This window comes from Triticum aestivum, chromosome 5B (assembly GCF_018294505.1).
Source record: "Triticum aestivum cultivar Chinese Spring chromosome 5B, IWGSC CS RefSeq v2.1, whole genome shotgun sequence".
NCBI lineage: Eukaryota > Viridiplantae > Streptophyta > Magnoliopsida > Poales > Poaceae > Triticum > Triticum aestivum.
The window spans coordinates 563,696,111-563,710,628 of record NC_057807.1 but is presented as its reverse complement, the minus strand read 5'-3'; the positions used below and the strand labels follow the sequence as shown (position 1 = coordinate 563,710,628).

General features: G+C 49.7%; 2 protein-coding genes across 2 annotated transcripts; one reads left to right on the top strand and one right to left on the bottom strand.

The window, feature by feature from the left end:
• The first annotated feature begins 5,665 nt into the window (after nucleotides 1–5,665).
• Nucleotides 5,666–9,202, top strand: LOC100313966 (lipoxygenase 2). Its single transcript, XM_044534445.1, has 6 exons — nucleotides 5,666–5,946; nucleotides 6,196–6,494; nucleotides 6,588–6,810; nucleotides 6,900–7,324; nucleotides 7,445–8,124; nucleotides 8,231–9,202. The coding sequence occupies exons 1-6, from the start codon at nucleotides 5,751–5,753 to the stop codon at nucleotides 9,000–9,002; spliced, it is 2,595 nt and encodes an 864-aa protein (XP_044390380.1). The 5' UTR covers nucleotides 5,666–5,750; the 3' UTR covers nucleotides 9,003–9,202.
• Nucleotides 9,203–9,937: 735 nt separating this feature from the next.
• LOC123113248 (probable prefoldin subunit 4) lies at nucleotides 9,938–12,500 on the bottom strand. The gene is made up of 3 exons (XM_044534444.1): nucleotides 12,337–12,500; nucleotides 12,100–12,210; nucleotides 9,938–10,545 (listed from the first exon to the last, which is right to left on the bottom strand). Exons 1-3 carry the CDS (start codon nucleotides 12,343–12,345, stop codon nucleotides 10,285–10,287), a joined length of 381 nt encoding a protein of 126 aa, XP_044390379.1. The 5' UTR covers nucleotides 12,346–12,500; the 3' UTR covers nucleotides 9,938–10,284.
• Between the last annotated feature and the right edge of the window lie 2,018 nt (nucleotides 12,501–14,518).

Here is a 14,518-nt window from a genome sequence, read left to right as displayed (position 1 = left end):
TTTGGTGCCGATTTGCAGTAATTCAGACACGCGAACGGGTCCTCGGACATATCCGGCGCCACGTTGGATTGCAAAGATGATCCACACTTGTGGGTTATTTACGACACGGTGTCAGAGATGCCCTTATGGCATCTTCAACACTAACCCCAAAACCGGACACCGCATTCGTCCGCAGACTGGTGGGGACAAGTCCGCGGACACTGGTGCGGGAGCCGGCCATCCGACTGTGCCCACATACATTTCAAATTGCATTTCAACAAATCGACAAAATTCATGCAGACCAGATGATTTTTCATATAAATCGAAGTATATCTATTGTATTTTCGACATATTTTAATAAAAAAGGCCGGGCCTAAACCTAGCCTATGGCGGCCGTCCACATCATGTCCTTGTTGTTCCCTTTCGGCCATCTCCGGGGTCCATCTCGCTGTCTCCATGAGCGGCGTGGATAAGCCCCATGAAGTGAAGGTGCGGTCGCCGGCGAGGAAGGTAGCATATGGGATATGGACCGGCCTGCTTGGGACTCGAGGCCCCGCCACCTCCGCATGCTCTACTCATCCTCGTTGGAGTCTACAAGATCTCCTTCGTCGGTGGACATAAGGTCGACAATGGACGTGCGCGAGCCGGCATTCTCCGCGTGCCATCGACGCAAAGTTTGTTTGCGCCTTGGAGGCGCGTATGACGCGCAGCTAGCGGGGTTCTCGTCCTCGATTATTTGCGCCGCCTCTGCATTGCGAGCGGTGGTGGCGCGAGCGTGGACTGCCTCATAGAACGCCTGCTTCTCAGTGACGTAGTTGGGATTCATCGCGACCATGGTCACCACGACTTTCTCGTTCATGATTTGGTCGTCCGCCAGCCGGAGCTGCTCGAGGAGGAACAAATTGTACCGATGCTCCTCCTCCGCCTACCGAAACGCCGACACGGGTGCGTCGGCTGCTCCTCCGTCATGGCGGTATTGAAGTGTGCCTACGCCTACTCCATGGTCAACTTGGCATGAAACCGTTGGGGCGGCGACGCGGAGTCGTCACCGAAGCCCATCTCCACCATATGGGTCAGCATCGTTAGAGACCTCTGGGGAACTTACCGGCATGTCGGCCTCTATCCGCTTGGCAGTGCGGCTCTACCATGTGGCCCGCAAGGGCGGTGACCTCGTGCTTCTGCTCCATCGAGAGGCTCTCCATAGCGTGTCCCCGCTCGCGGTCATGGCGAATGTCGTGCACAAGAGTAGGATGTGGAGCGGACTTGGCGTGGTGTGGTTTTTAGCCCAGCGAGGCCAAGCGTCAGGGTGTGTCAATGCACTACCATCGGAGTTGGTTTCTGAGCCGGCGTGCATGTTTAATGGCGTAGTCAGACGGACAGGCATTGTACAGGCTTGGTAGATATCTGCTCCGGCCCGCCGAGTAAAAATCCCTCCGACATTGAACAGGCCCGGACATCGGGGACGCGGCGCTTTAGGCCGGTGAGATGCTTCAATGCCGGCGTTAATGAGAGGTCCGGTCCTACGTAGGCGCCTCGTCGTCGACGGAAACGTCTCCTCCCACTGAAAACACATCGCCGGAAATCCTGAAATAAATCCATAAATAATGCGAGTACCAGGATTTGAACCCTGATAAAGTTGGGAATACGAGGGTCCACCTAACCATCTCAACCACAGGTTGGTCCGCTCCTGTTTCGTGTTTCTTCCGTGAAATCATTTCCCCGAGACAGGGCATGTGCGAGTGGACGCGCCTTTTATATCAGACCGGTACTTGATCGATCCAGCGTGCACATGCAACACGACTACACGAGACCCCGCGGGCGGAACACGTAGTCAGCATGGGACCATAGGACAGCCCTCTCAATCAACGAGTGCTAAGTAAAAGTGCAACCCGTCAAAAGCATCAGCAGCAAAAGTGTAAAACATCGTCTACTCCACCAGTTCTAATCTGATCCCTGGTACCGTAGAAGGTACTTACTGCAGTTTAGTACGGCTACCTGTGCTAACCGCTCGACGTCAACGAGCTGATCTCTCATCCACCAATGAGGCAAAGTAGGAATGCAGTACCAGTATACGTGCACGGTAGTACGTGGCATCGCCTGACACCGCATAGCACCATGAATTAAATCAAGTGATAGTGACATGACATGTCTGATCCCAAGGCCGGGGCGTATAGTACTCCCGGTGGTTGGTCGCTTCTACGTGTGCCGTCTGCAAAAAACTGTACGGGGGATCCGCGCGGTAGGTCGTGCGCTTGATTGCTGATTAATATACGTGCCCCCAAGGCGCCCCTTCTCCGGTCGATAGGGCCGCCACGTACTACCCGGCGGGAGTACGAGTTTTGACCCGGCGCTGGCCGTCAAACGGTGATGATAAAACGATAGAAACTCGTGCTCGCGCGCGGATGCATGCATGCATGTGCGTGGGTGCATGATTTGATGTGCCCCGCTTTGGCAGCACGTACGAAGAGGCTAGGAATATTTTGGTTGAGCGCGGCGCGCGCGCGTGGAGCACGAGCCGCGGCAGTAGGTGGCGGTAGTGATATCGCTGGAGATCGATCTGCATGCCTTGCCAAGGGCAGGAGCTACGCGGCGCCGAGGGACGAAGGCGACGTGCGCGCTCACAGAGGGCGCTCGCTGCTCTTTTTTTTTAGGGAAAAAGGGCCCTCGCTGCTCACACATGCATCATGATCATGCACGACACGAGGCCCCGCCGGCTAAGGGTAGTAGCATCGCGCGCGCGTGTTGCACATCGCTCGTGGAACCCGTTTCCCGTAGCAATTGCTAAACCGGGCTTAGGCCAAACTTTAACCGATCCCTATCCAGTAAAATTTCCATTTAGAGCATCTCTACCCGATCCCGATAACCCGTTAGAGGAAGAGGAGGTGAAAGTGTTAGCCCGGTCAGAACTGACCAAAGCAACACAATAAATTGTCCGGGACTGGTTAAAAAACGTACTGTACTCATGGCCTCGTGCATATAAGGCTGGTCATAATGGGTAACATAAGCGGTATCATATACTATCATATACTTAGGACTCGCAAACATGCTTATGTGGCAGACAATTAAAGAAGAGAGAGCGTTAGGGCATGTTTGGTTCCAAATAAGTCACCAACTTATAAGTTGAAAAGTGAAAAAAATGACTTATTTTACAACAGACCCAACTTATAACTCACCCCAACTTATAAGTCATAAGTTGCTCCACCCCAACTTAAAACTTATAAGTCACCTCTTTTTGTGCGGGTCCCACCACATGCATGATGTGGATTGATGTAGAAAGGTGTAGTCAGGTGACTTATAAGTCAGGTACAACCAAACAGGCATGACTTATAAGTTACTGGTTTTAAGTCACCTGACTTATAAGTCAGGTGACTTATTGGAACCAAACAGGCCCTTATAGCAGTAACATAGGTAGATATCATAACATAACGCACCCCGAGACAAGATGAGTCTACACTTAAATAAATGAAGGCTTGCATGACACCACATATATGTTACTACCCACTATGAAGGTAGCAACATAGACTAATATCATATACATTTTACTAGTCTAAGTTACTCTCCACTATGACTAGCCTAAAGAAGATTTCAAGTGCATGTCTACCCGATCCCGATAACCGGTTAAAGAAATAGGATAAATTCCAATTTTCGCCTATAATCAGGACCTACCTAAACCCGTATAGCATTTAGTGGAGAAACATTCACCTCCTCCCCCGCGCGGACACTTAAATTTACTCGTCCTCCACCCGGCCAAGTAAAAGTTTTGGCCCTCTCACCCGTGCTCGCGCCGTCCCCACCCTGCGTTGTTGTTGACACCCCACTGCCTCCCTTTGCCCTCGCCGCCCTCCTGCCCCATTCAGAGCCAGTCACCGGCCGTTGCCGTTACCGGAATTGAAGTCAAACGCCACCGCCGCCACATCGATCCCGTCACCGGAAAGTGCTCGGATCTTCTTCCTTGTAGCCTCACCATGCACTATTGGCCATTTCGACGCTGCGCTGACCGCTAGTATACGCTCAACGTCGTTGGCCGCTCGCGACATCCCCTGCCTTGCAAGTGTTCGACGATTTGCCTAGGTGAGTTTTATTTGCTTTTTCATCACGTTTTTTTATTTGTCAACTGAATTGAGCGGAGTATTTTTAAATTCGAGATGAAGAGGTTGAAAGAGACTATCTTCGAGAATTCTTTGTTGGAGGAGGAAGAAGAAGACGATGACGACTTTGAAATGGCCATCCACATGATCTTCAATGAAGATTTTTCAGTGGCCGAGGAAAGGATCGCAATTCAGCCATATACACCTCAACTGAGATAGAGCGGAGGGCCATTATAAGATTATAAGAGATTACACGACAATCTATGGGACCAACAAAGGTCCATTTAAGGTTCGACTAGGGAGATCGTCAAGCACAAAGAGCAGATCTAGCAATCAACGTGAAGATTTATCCAGATTCGGGCTGCTTTGAAGCGTCAAACCCTACTCCTTCTTTGATTGTATTGAATGTGATAGTTCAAGTACAAGGAGCGCAACTTGCCCGCAAGGTGCGCGGGAAGTGTAGCTACGCGTGTAATTGAACAAAGCGTCGACCTTTCTAAAGTTAGCCATGTGTCTCCTTTTATAGATCAAGGGGTTACCACGTTGACAAAACAGTCTTTACACAAGGTAAAATAGTGGCTACAGTGCCAAATACCTAACTCTGACGAGTTAGGACAAAGACATTAAATGCGTCGTGAGGTGTCACGCTGGTGAAGCTTGCCAGCAAGGATCGCCTCTCCTTCTGTGTCGTTCGCCCAACTACCTCGTATTAAGTTGACATGCCCCTAGGACGGATGTCATTAAAGTTGCACCTCCAGCGATGAGTTGACACGTGCACAGGCAGAACTCACCTACCTACCAGCCCGCTCGACACCTACTTGACAAACGACGGACTGGTCGCTGATTATAAGAGATTATTTTGACCCTAATCCAACCTATTCGGAGAAATGTTTTCACCGGTCATTTCGGATGCACACAAGTCTCGTTCTCACCATTGCAAAAGCCATGGAGAAGCATGATGATTGGTTCAAGCTCGAGAGTTGTTCTCACCATTGCAAAAGCCATGGAGAAGCATGATGATTGGTTCAAGCTCAAGAGTTGTTCTCACCATTGCAAAAGCCATGGAGAAGCATGATGATTGGTTCAAGCTCTAGAGTTGTGCATCATAAGAGATAAGTGTGAGCCTTCTGATGAAGTGTATCTCGGCTATTTGAGTGCTCGCCTATGGGTGTTCGGCCGACGCCATTGATGACTACATTCACATTGGAGTAGATACGATCTTGGAGACCGTTCGATGGTACAATCAGTGGCATCTCCATACCACTTCGTAGTTGTGCCTTTATCATGCTCTTTACTTGGTTTGAACCACTATATAAACAAAAAATTGGAAAGTTTTGGCAAAAACAAATTTTTACTCCGTTAAGTTGAAGGAATCAGTTGAAAACAACCCTGTTATACACCCATCCCGTCTTGATTCCGCAATAATCAGCCCACGCCCATCCCGATGCACGCAGCAGATACACACTGAGATCTTATCTTGATCCCCTGAATTATCAAATCGAACGGCCACTGTAGACCCCGGCCGGAGTCCAACGCCCGCAGTGCTCAGTCACACCCTCTATCTCGCGCAGCATCTATAAATAGCCTCCCGGTTGCCCTTGGAGCTCTCACACACCAGCACCACAGCGAGCTAAGCAAGCGTGCCACAGTCAGCCCCAGAGTGCCCCCGTAGATCGACCGAAGATGTTCGGAGTCGGCGGCATCGTGAGCGACCTCACGGGGGGCCTCCGCGGCCCTCACCTCAAGGGCTCCGTCGTCCTGATGCGCAAGAACGCGCTCGACTTCAACGACTTCGGCGCCACCGTCATGGACGGCGTCACCGAGCTCCTCGGCCGCGGCGTCACCTGCCAGCTCATCAGCTCCACCCACGTCGACCACAGTGAGCACTCACCACTCGATCCATCCACTGATCTTCCCACGGTGCAATATGTAGTTCGTTCGTACTCCGTAAAAAGGGTGGATCACACGAACGCAATGAGTAAAAAGCACAGGAACGTCATCATCAACAGTAAAAAAAATCTTAAGAATGAAGCAGAAACGAACGGGCTAGTACTCAAGAGTGTGTCATAATGTGACATGACGCACGCATTTAGTAATTTTTAACTTAACCATGCACGTCGTGATGCAGACAACGGGGGCCGCGGGAAGGTGGGCGCGGAGGCGAACCTGGAGCAGTGGCTGCTGCCGACGAACCTGCCCTTCATCACCACGGGCGAGAACAAGTTCGCGGTCACCTTCGACTGGTCGGTGGACAAGCTGGGGGTGCCCGGCGCCATCATCGTCAAGAACAACCACGCCGCCGAGTTCTTCCTCAAGACCATCACCCTCGACAACGTGCCCGGCCGCGGCACCGTCGTCTTCGTCGCCAACTCATGGGTCTACCCGCAGGCCAAGTACCGCTACAACCGCGTCTTCTTCGCCAACGACGTGCGTACTACGCGAGATCAATCATCGATGTACTAGTGTGGTCCAGTGGATTTTGTTTGCTGATCGGTGCCCGTTGATTGGAACGTGACGCAGGCGTACCTGCCGCACCAGATGCCGGCGGCGCTGAAGCCGTACCGGGACGACGAGCTCCGGAACCTGAGGGGCGACGACCAGCAGGGGCCGTACGAGGACCACGACCGCGTCTACCGCTACGACGTCTACAACGACCTCGGCGACACCCGCGACGTCCTCGGCGGCTCCAAGGACCTCCCCTACCCGCGCCGCTGCCGCACCGGCCGGAAGCCCTCGGCCACCAGTGCGTCCCCTTCCTTCCGATCTAATCTCCCCGTAATCAACGTCTGTGCACTTGGTCTGACGATCCGCATGTATGTATGGCTGGCGCAGAGCCCGACCACGAGAGCCGGCTGCTGCCGCTGGTGGGGAACGTCTACGTGCCGCGCGACGAGCTCTTCGGCCACCTCAAGCAGTCCGACTTCCTGGGCTACACGCTCAAGGCGCTGGTGGACGGGATCATACCAGCCATCCGCACCTACGTCGACCTCTCCCCCGGCGAGTTCGACTCCTTCGCCGACATCCTCAAGCTCTACGAGGGCGGCATCAAGCTGCCCAACATCCCGGCCCTCGAGGAGGTGCGCAAGCGCTTCCCGCTCCAGCTCGTCAAGGACCTCATCCCCATGGGCGGCGACTTCCTCCTCAAGCTCCCCAAGCCGCAGATCATCAAGGCGGACGAGAAGGCATGGATGACCGACGAGGAGTTCGCCAGGGAGATGCTCGCCGGCGTCAACCCCATGATGATCAAACGCCTCACGGTCAGACACCCACTCCGTCTACCGACCATTGAGCAAATTCAAGCATTCAAAACTACACTCACTACCCTCAAAAAAAAAAAACTACACTCACTGGTCGTACCATTATTTGACTGCGTGCAGGAGTTCCCTCCCAAGAGTACACTTGATCCGAGCAAGTACGGCGACCACACCAGCACCATCACGGAGGCGCACATCGGCAAGAGCCTCGAGGGCCTCACCGTGGAGCAGGCGCTCGCCGGCAACAGGCTCTACATCGTGGACCAGCACGACAACCTGATGCCGTTCCTGGTCGACATCAACAACCTCGACGGCAGCTTCGTGTACGCGACCCGGACCCTGCTCTTCCTGCGAGGGGACGGCACGCTCGCGCCGGTCGCCATCGAGCTGAGCTCGCCCCTGATCCAGGGCGACCTGACCACCGCGAAGAGCACGGTGTACACGCCGCAGCACGCCGGCGTGGAGGGCTGGATATGGCAGCTCGCCAAGGCCTACGCCTCCGTGAACGACTACGGCTGGCACCAGCTGATCAGCCACTGGCTCAACACGCACGCTGTGATGGAGCCCTTCGTCATCGCCACCAACAGGCAGCTGAGCGTGACCCACCCGGTGTACAAGCTCCTGCACCCGCACTACCGCGACACCATGAACATCAACGCGCGGGCGCGGGGTCTGCTCATCAACGCCGGCGGCGTCATCGAGATGACCGTGTTCCCGCGCAAGCACGCCATGCCCATGTCCTCCATGGTCTACAAGAACTGGAACTTCACCGAACAAGCTCTGCCCGACGATCTGATCAAGAGGTGGGTAAAATTAATACTGACAAAACAGACAAATCCATGGATCAATCAATGACAAATGACGTGGACCGTACGTGGCAGCAATGATTAATCGATCTTGATGATGCAGGGGCATGGCAGTGGAGGACCCATCGAGCCCGCACAAGGTGCGGCTCCTGATCGAGGACTACCCGTACGCGGCGGACGGGCTGGCGGTGTGGCACGCCATCGAGCAGTGGGTGACAGAGTACCTGACCATCTACTACCCGGACGACGGCGTGCTGCAGGGCGACGTGGAGCTGCAGGCGTGGTGGAAGGAGGTGCGGGAGGTCGGGCACGGCGACCTCAAGGACGCGGCGTGGTGGCCCAAGATGCAGACGGTGGCGGAGCTGATCAAGGCCTGCGCCACCATCATCTGGACCGGGTCGGCGCTCCACGCGGCCGTCAACTTCGGGCAGTACCCCTACTCGGGGTACCACCCCAACAAGCCGTCGGCGAGCCGGCGGCCGATGCCGGCGCCGGGCAGCGAGGAGTACGCCCTGCTGGAGCGCGACCCGGAGAAGGCCTTTATCCTCACCATCACCAACCAGTTCCAGGCGCTGGTGGGCATCTCGCTGATGGAGATCCTGTCCAAGCACTCCTCCGACGAGGTGTACCTGGGGCAGCACGACACGCCGGCGTGGACGTCGGACGCCAAGGCGCAGGAGGCGTTCAGGCGGTTCGGGGCGAGGCTGGAGGGCATCGAGAAGCAGGTGGTGGCCATGAACGGGGACCCGCGGCTCAAGAACCGCACCGGGCCGGCCAAGTTCCCCTACATGCTGCTCTACCCCAACACCTCCGACCACACGGGCCAGGCCGAGGGGCTCACGGCCAGGGGCATCCCCAACAGCATCTCCATCTGAGGAGCTCCATCCCTGCTTGCTTGCTTGCTTGCACCGGATACTAGCTAGTGTGGGTGTTCTGCTGGTGCATATGCTTTGCCATGACCACAATAATAAGGCAATAATGCGTGTGTGCACGACGGGTCCGATCGGCATGCGGTGCGTCGTCGTGTACAGAAAAATTCCCTTCATTTGCCCAATAATAAAGTCGATGTTTGTGATGTTCCCTCTGCTTTGGGTGTTGTAAGCTCCTCTGTTTGCTCTGTTTTCCGATCAAGTTCAAGTTGCTCAAATAGCGTCCGACTTTTCTATAGAAAAAAGAAAGCTCCCCCTCCAATTTTTGTAGCATGAAGTCTAAACGAGCCCCTATGCTGGGAGCAGCACAAAAAAAAAAACAATCAAGGACTTTGCACACGACCTCAAGACTTCTACCATATATGACAAAAAAAAGATACTATTTCAAGAAACATAATACTCAGTGTCAAAAAAGCATTTATATTATGGGACGGAGAGAGTAATTTATTAAGGACTTCTTTCCAGCAGCCTGAGGGATCATTTCATCTTTCATCTTCAGGGTTGCCATCAGTCGGCTGCAATTTGCCTAGTGTCAGCCATACACAAAACAAAGCAATTCATTTGCTATTAGTTTGAACATTTTTGTTCCCCGCGTCAGAACATCTGGGTTTATCTACTTTTTCTGATAAACCAAGATGTAAACCAATGATTTATCATGTTAATGACCACACAAGGATCATCCACTTGCTTGTTTTCAAAACACGCACTATTCTGTCGAACTTCCAAATTGTCGAGAAAAACACCCGAGACACCAAACATCAGTAGGTGTTTCTCTGTTTTCCTAAACTTAGGCATCCATACATGAAGCATGTCATGCACATTATCAGGAATATCCAAATGGGTTAAAACCACATTCAGCCGTTATTCATACTGCAGGGCTCTGAAGAAAATTTCATGTAAAGCCTAATGACTTAATCTCATACAATCATGCAGGTTCAAACCATTCTCACTAGCTTAAAACATTGTAAAGGTCCCCTCATTGGTATCCAAATTGACCATTTGCATAAACTACCCATGGCTTCTGCTGGACAATGAGCCTCAACCTATTTGAGTCCAACCGAGATCAACCATGCCAATGCATAACGGGGAACAATCCTCTAGAACTTAAAACTCCCATTTTACACTAGCCAGCATCACAAGAAACAATGCAACGAGGCGAATGAAACACCTGAACAAGAACAGGTGTCATATGACTCGACACTTAAAAAGGCAGCTCCAGTTCTTGACATCAATCTTCCTCCAGGTTGATGGCATCTCCAAATTTCCCATAGAGGATCTTCTTCAGTTCGGCCATCTGGGCAAGGATGGATTCCTTCTCTTCCTCGAGCTTCTCCAACTTCTTAGCTGCGTCCTCTTTCATCTGCTCTAGCCTAGCTTCCACATCGTCCACTGGCATGTGGGCAAACACTTCCCCGATTTGGAATCGCACCACGTCTTCATCAGACAAGATGAGTTCATTCCCAGCATCCTCGAGGTTTTCGTTTGCTTCCTGGTACATAAGGGAAAAGGAATTTAGGGTGTGGTGTTTTAAGCAACATTTTGGTTTCAGTTGCAAATGTAGCATCTATGGTTCTATCAGAAATGAGCCTACTGCACTGTACAGAAATAGTGGCAGCCAAATTTGGTAGCAGAAGATCAAAAAATTGGAAACATGGCATTGCAAAGTTTTATAAGTTCTAAAAAATGCCACTGGATGTCTCAATGGCATGTCAGATCTATAAACAAACATGCCATTGTCAGAGGCTCACAGCCAAAAATGTCAACTTTGCAGTCACATTGTTTTGGTTTGTCAAATGAGTAAATATCCTCATTAGGGAATGTTTCATTGCTCATTTGCACATGCAAAACACTTGACTGCGGCTCAATTTGAGATAAAGGAAAAAACATATGTCATGCATAAAAGTAATTCATAAGGCCATCAGATAACTGGATATTCATATGCCTTGACGGCTAGATATCTAACAAATAGAATGGTCTTTCCAATGGCTTTTCGAAGTCTACCACTCGTGTCAATTTTTTAGATAGCATCTCTGAAGGTAGGTTTAGATAGACCCAAGGCATTGATCAATATTATTTTCTAACACTTTCACCTATTTATCTAGAGGATGAGCATTAGTAAAATCATAGAGGAGCATAGTAACACATTTCAGGCCATGATGTCACTGGAAACTTCACAGACCCAAAAGGAATGATGAAATAAAAATTCTCATTGGATTAGAGGATCTCTTGATACCTACTAGGTCATTGATTAAAACTATGTGAAGCTTCCACAACTGTAATCTGAACTGCTAAAAAAACGAACCCTTGATTTGGGACTCTGTTCAACCAACTATTGACGAGAGGTGTATCAGACAGAAACAAAATATTTAGGCTCCAAATCCACAATATTCAGTTTCTTGAATGTGGTAGGAGTTCGTTCATATTAAAAAATAAATAAACATATGAAGCTAAACCAAGGGAATTGGCAATGGTAAAAAAAATAAGAAGAGACAGGTAGGACTTCTTTTGTAGTATACATAGACAGAATCACCCTAGCTTCCCAAAATCTCCCTAGAGTTGCAAACAAGAACTCAATAGTACTATCCTCGGTTTTTAATGTTAGTATTCGTGAGTTGCATAACTGATAATCTACAAACATATAAATCTGGCCTTAGCAAATTTCATCACCGGAACTATCGTAGCCATGAAAGCCCATCAAATGACTAAACCAGATTGTGATGCCACACTACAACGAAGGAAATAATCTCGAAGACACATAAAGAAGGAGCAATTCAGATGCAGCGATTCAAAGTTACAAACAGCAGACCGCAAAGCATGCATTTGCGAGTCCTTGGAATCATATTATTAACTCTGTCCCCATAACCCCAAGAACCTTGAGACCCCCCCCCCCCCCCCCCCCCCCAAATACCATAGCCCTGGACCCCAGCGCCTCTTGCAAAGGGCAAAAGACCTAAACTCGTAAGTGTTTTCTCCCAATGGAATTGAACAATTCATAATAACAAGAGCATCCGAGGAACAGAAGGGCTTCAAAAGGGAAAGAAACCTTGGCGAGCCTGATCTCGTCGGCGAGCTCGTGGAGGCGGTTGTTGAGGCGGCCGAACCGGTTGATGTTCTGCTGGTCATCCCACGTCACCTGCGCCTCCGTGCCATCGCCCTGCAGGATCAATCCGCCCAACACCGCAAGAATCCCATCAGATCGGAAGCACGCGCAAGAAGAACAGATGGAACGTCGACAGAAATCTCTGACCACGGGTAGATCTAGGGTTCGCCTCTTTCCTACCTGCTGCATCTCCGATTCCCTTCGGAGTTCGCCGGCCTCGGCCCGGGGTGAGATGCGCCGGCGGTCGCTGCTGGATTTCGGGCAGTAGAGGGGGGCGAGAGAGGAGTGGAGAAAAGCGACGAAAGAGAGAAATAAACATAGATGCTGAAATATAGGCCGTTGGATCTGCTTGTGATGGTAAAACCACAAACGGACTGCAACTCTGCAACTAGGTTACCCTGCGGCAACAAACATAGCGTCTATTTGATTCGCTAGAATTTTTAAACATATATATTCCTCTATTCACAAATACTACCTCCGTATACCAAAATATAAAACATTTTGGTAGGCTATAAACTAGCCTACTGAAACATCATATATTTTGGCACGGAGGAGGTAGTATAAGATTTTCTAACTTTTTTCATGAATCGAATGTATATAGACATATTTTAGTGTGTTTGTTCACTCATGTTAGTCTGTATGTAGTCCATAACTTCATATTGAAAAATCCAAAACATCTTATATTTGTCAACAGAGGGGGTATTATTATACTATTGAATGGAAAAAAGAATTAGAATATCTTGCACTTTTGAAGTCCTATAGGCTTTGAAAAACTATAGGAATTCGCAAAAAGGATTTTTCACGCGTCACAGGAAAAACGAAGGAATTCTATCAAAAAATTAGATTCAAATTTTCCTCGGACTATAGTGCAAGAAATCCTTAGAAATTTTTCCCAAAATCCGGATCATGTGAGTCAAATGAGATCCACACAAAAGAAAACCTTAGGATTCAGATCCTTCTCCCAAATTCTATGAGATTCTTTTGAATAAAAGAAACAAAGCCTAAGACCAAACTAGGCTAGAATCAATGTGGGTAGGGTTTTTATAATTAAACTACTTGAAATCTCAAATCACATAATTCCTAGAAAGCAAAAAAAAAAGTACTTTAGTTTCTACAATCAAATGGAGGAAGATATATATTCATTGTTACATACTCCCTCCGTCCCAAAATTCTTGTCTTAGATTTGTCTAGATATGGATGTATCTAACACTAAAACGTAACTAGATACATCTGTATTTAGACAAATCTAAGACAAGAATTTTGGGACGGAGGGAGTACATTGCAAATGTAGCAAGCCTACTAATATATAGCACAATGAGATGAAATTGTTTCTCACAGCTGTATCTTTTGCAAATGCATCACTTCCCTACAATGCCACGAGTCGCTCTCGTTTCTTATCGTCATCCTTAACCCCAAGCAAAACAATCCTTGGTGATACAACTCAAGAACACCTCACTATGCTCTGGCCATCTAAAGATATGAACAACTCTGAATCATGGTTCCAATGTTCATATTATGTGTTGATTCAGGGAGAGAGGAGTACCTGCAGCGTGAGTGTGAGTGTGTGTGGCGGCTCTCACTGGAAACGGGAGGACTGGATGCCCCTTCTAGGTCAGCTTATCCTCATGGGCTTGGGCCCTAAGTGATACATATGATGGGCTTGGGCCCATACCGGTTCAACACTCCCCCTCAAGATGGGTGGTAGATATCTATCATTCCCATCTTGTCACATGCCAAGTTACAGTCCTTTGTTCCTAGTCCCTTTGTCAAGCAATCTGCAAACTGCTGCCCAGAACTGACATGACCAAGGCTGATGATCCCAACATCAAGTTTCTCCTTAATGAAGAAGCGATCAATTTCCACATGCTTTGTCCTATCATGTTGAACTGGGTTATTAACAATGGCTATAGCTGACTGATTGTCACACCACACCTTCAAGGGGCCCTTCCTCAGAAGTTTCAACTCGCTCAGTAGGTACTTCACCCAGAGCATCTCACACAACCCTTGAGATAATGCTCTGTACTCAGCTTCTGCTGTTGATCTAGACACAACTGTCTGTTTCTTGCTTCTCCATGACACCAAATTTCCTCCCACAAACACACAGTAGCCAGAAGTTGATCTTCTATCATCTTGACAACTGGCCCAATCAGAGTCACTATAGCCATCCACCTCAAGATGTCCACTCTTCGCAAACCACAACCCTTTACCCGGAGTCCCCTTCAAGTATCTCAGAATTCTGTGCACAATATCAAGATGCCCACTCCTTGGTTCATGCATGTATCTGCTCACCACACCCACGGCATACGTAATGTCAGGCCTGGTATGACACAAGTACAATAACCTCCCAACTAATTTCTGATAA

Excerpts from the sequence above, each read along its gene's own strand:
- LOC100313966 (XM_044534445.1), top strand. The coding sequence starts at position 5,751 with ATGTTCGGAGTCGGCGGCATCGTGAGCGACCTCACGGGGGGCCTCCGC. Across the intron at positions 5,947-6,195 it reads CTCCACCCACGTCGACCACA|ACAACGGGGGCCGCGGGAAG; the intron begins GTGAGCACTCAC and ends GTCGTGATGCAG. Across the intron at positions 6,811-6,899 it reads CCGGAAGCCCTCGGCCACCA|AGCCCGACCACGAGAGCCGG; the intron begins GTGCGTCCCCTT and ends TGGCTGGCGCAG.
- LOC123113248 (XM_044534444.1), bottom strand. Across the intron at positions 10,546-12,099 it reads ACGAGATCAGGCTCGCCAAG|GAAGCAAACGAAAACCTCGA; the intron begins GTTTCTTTCCCT and ends CTTATGTACCAG.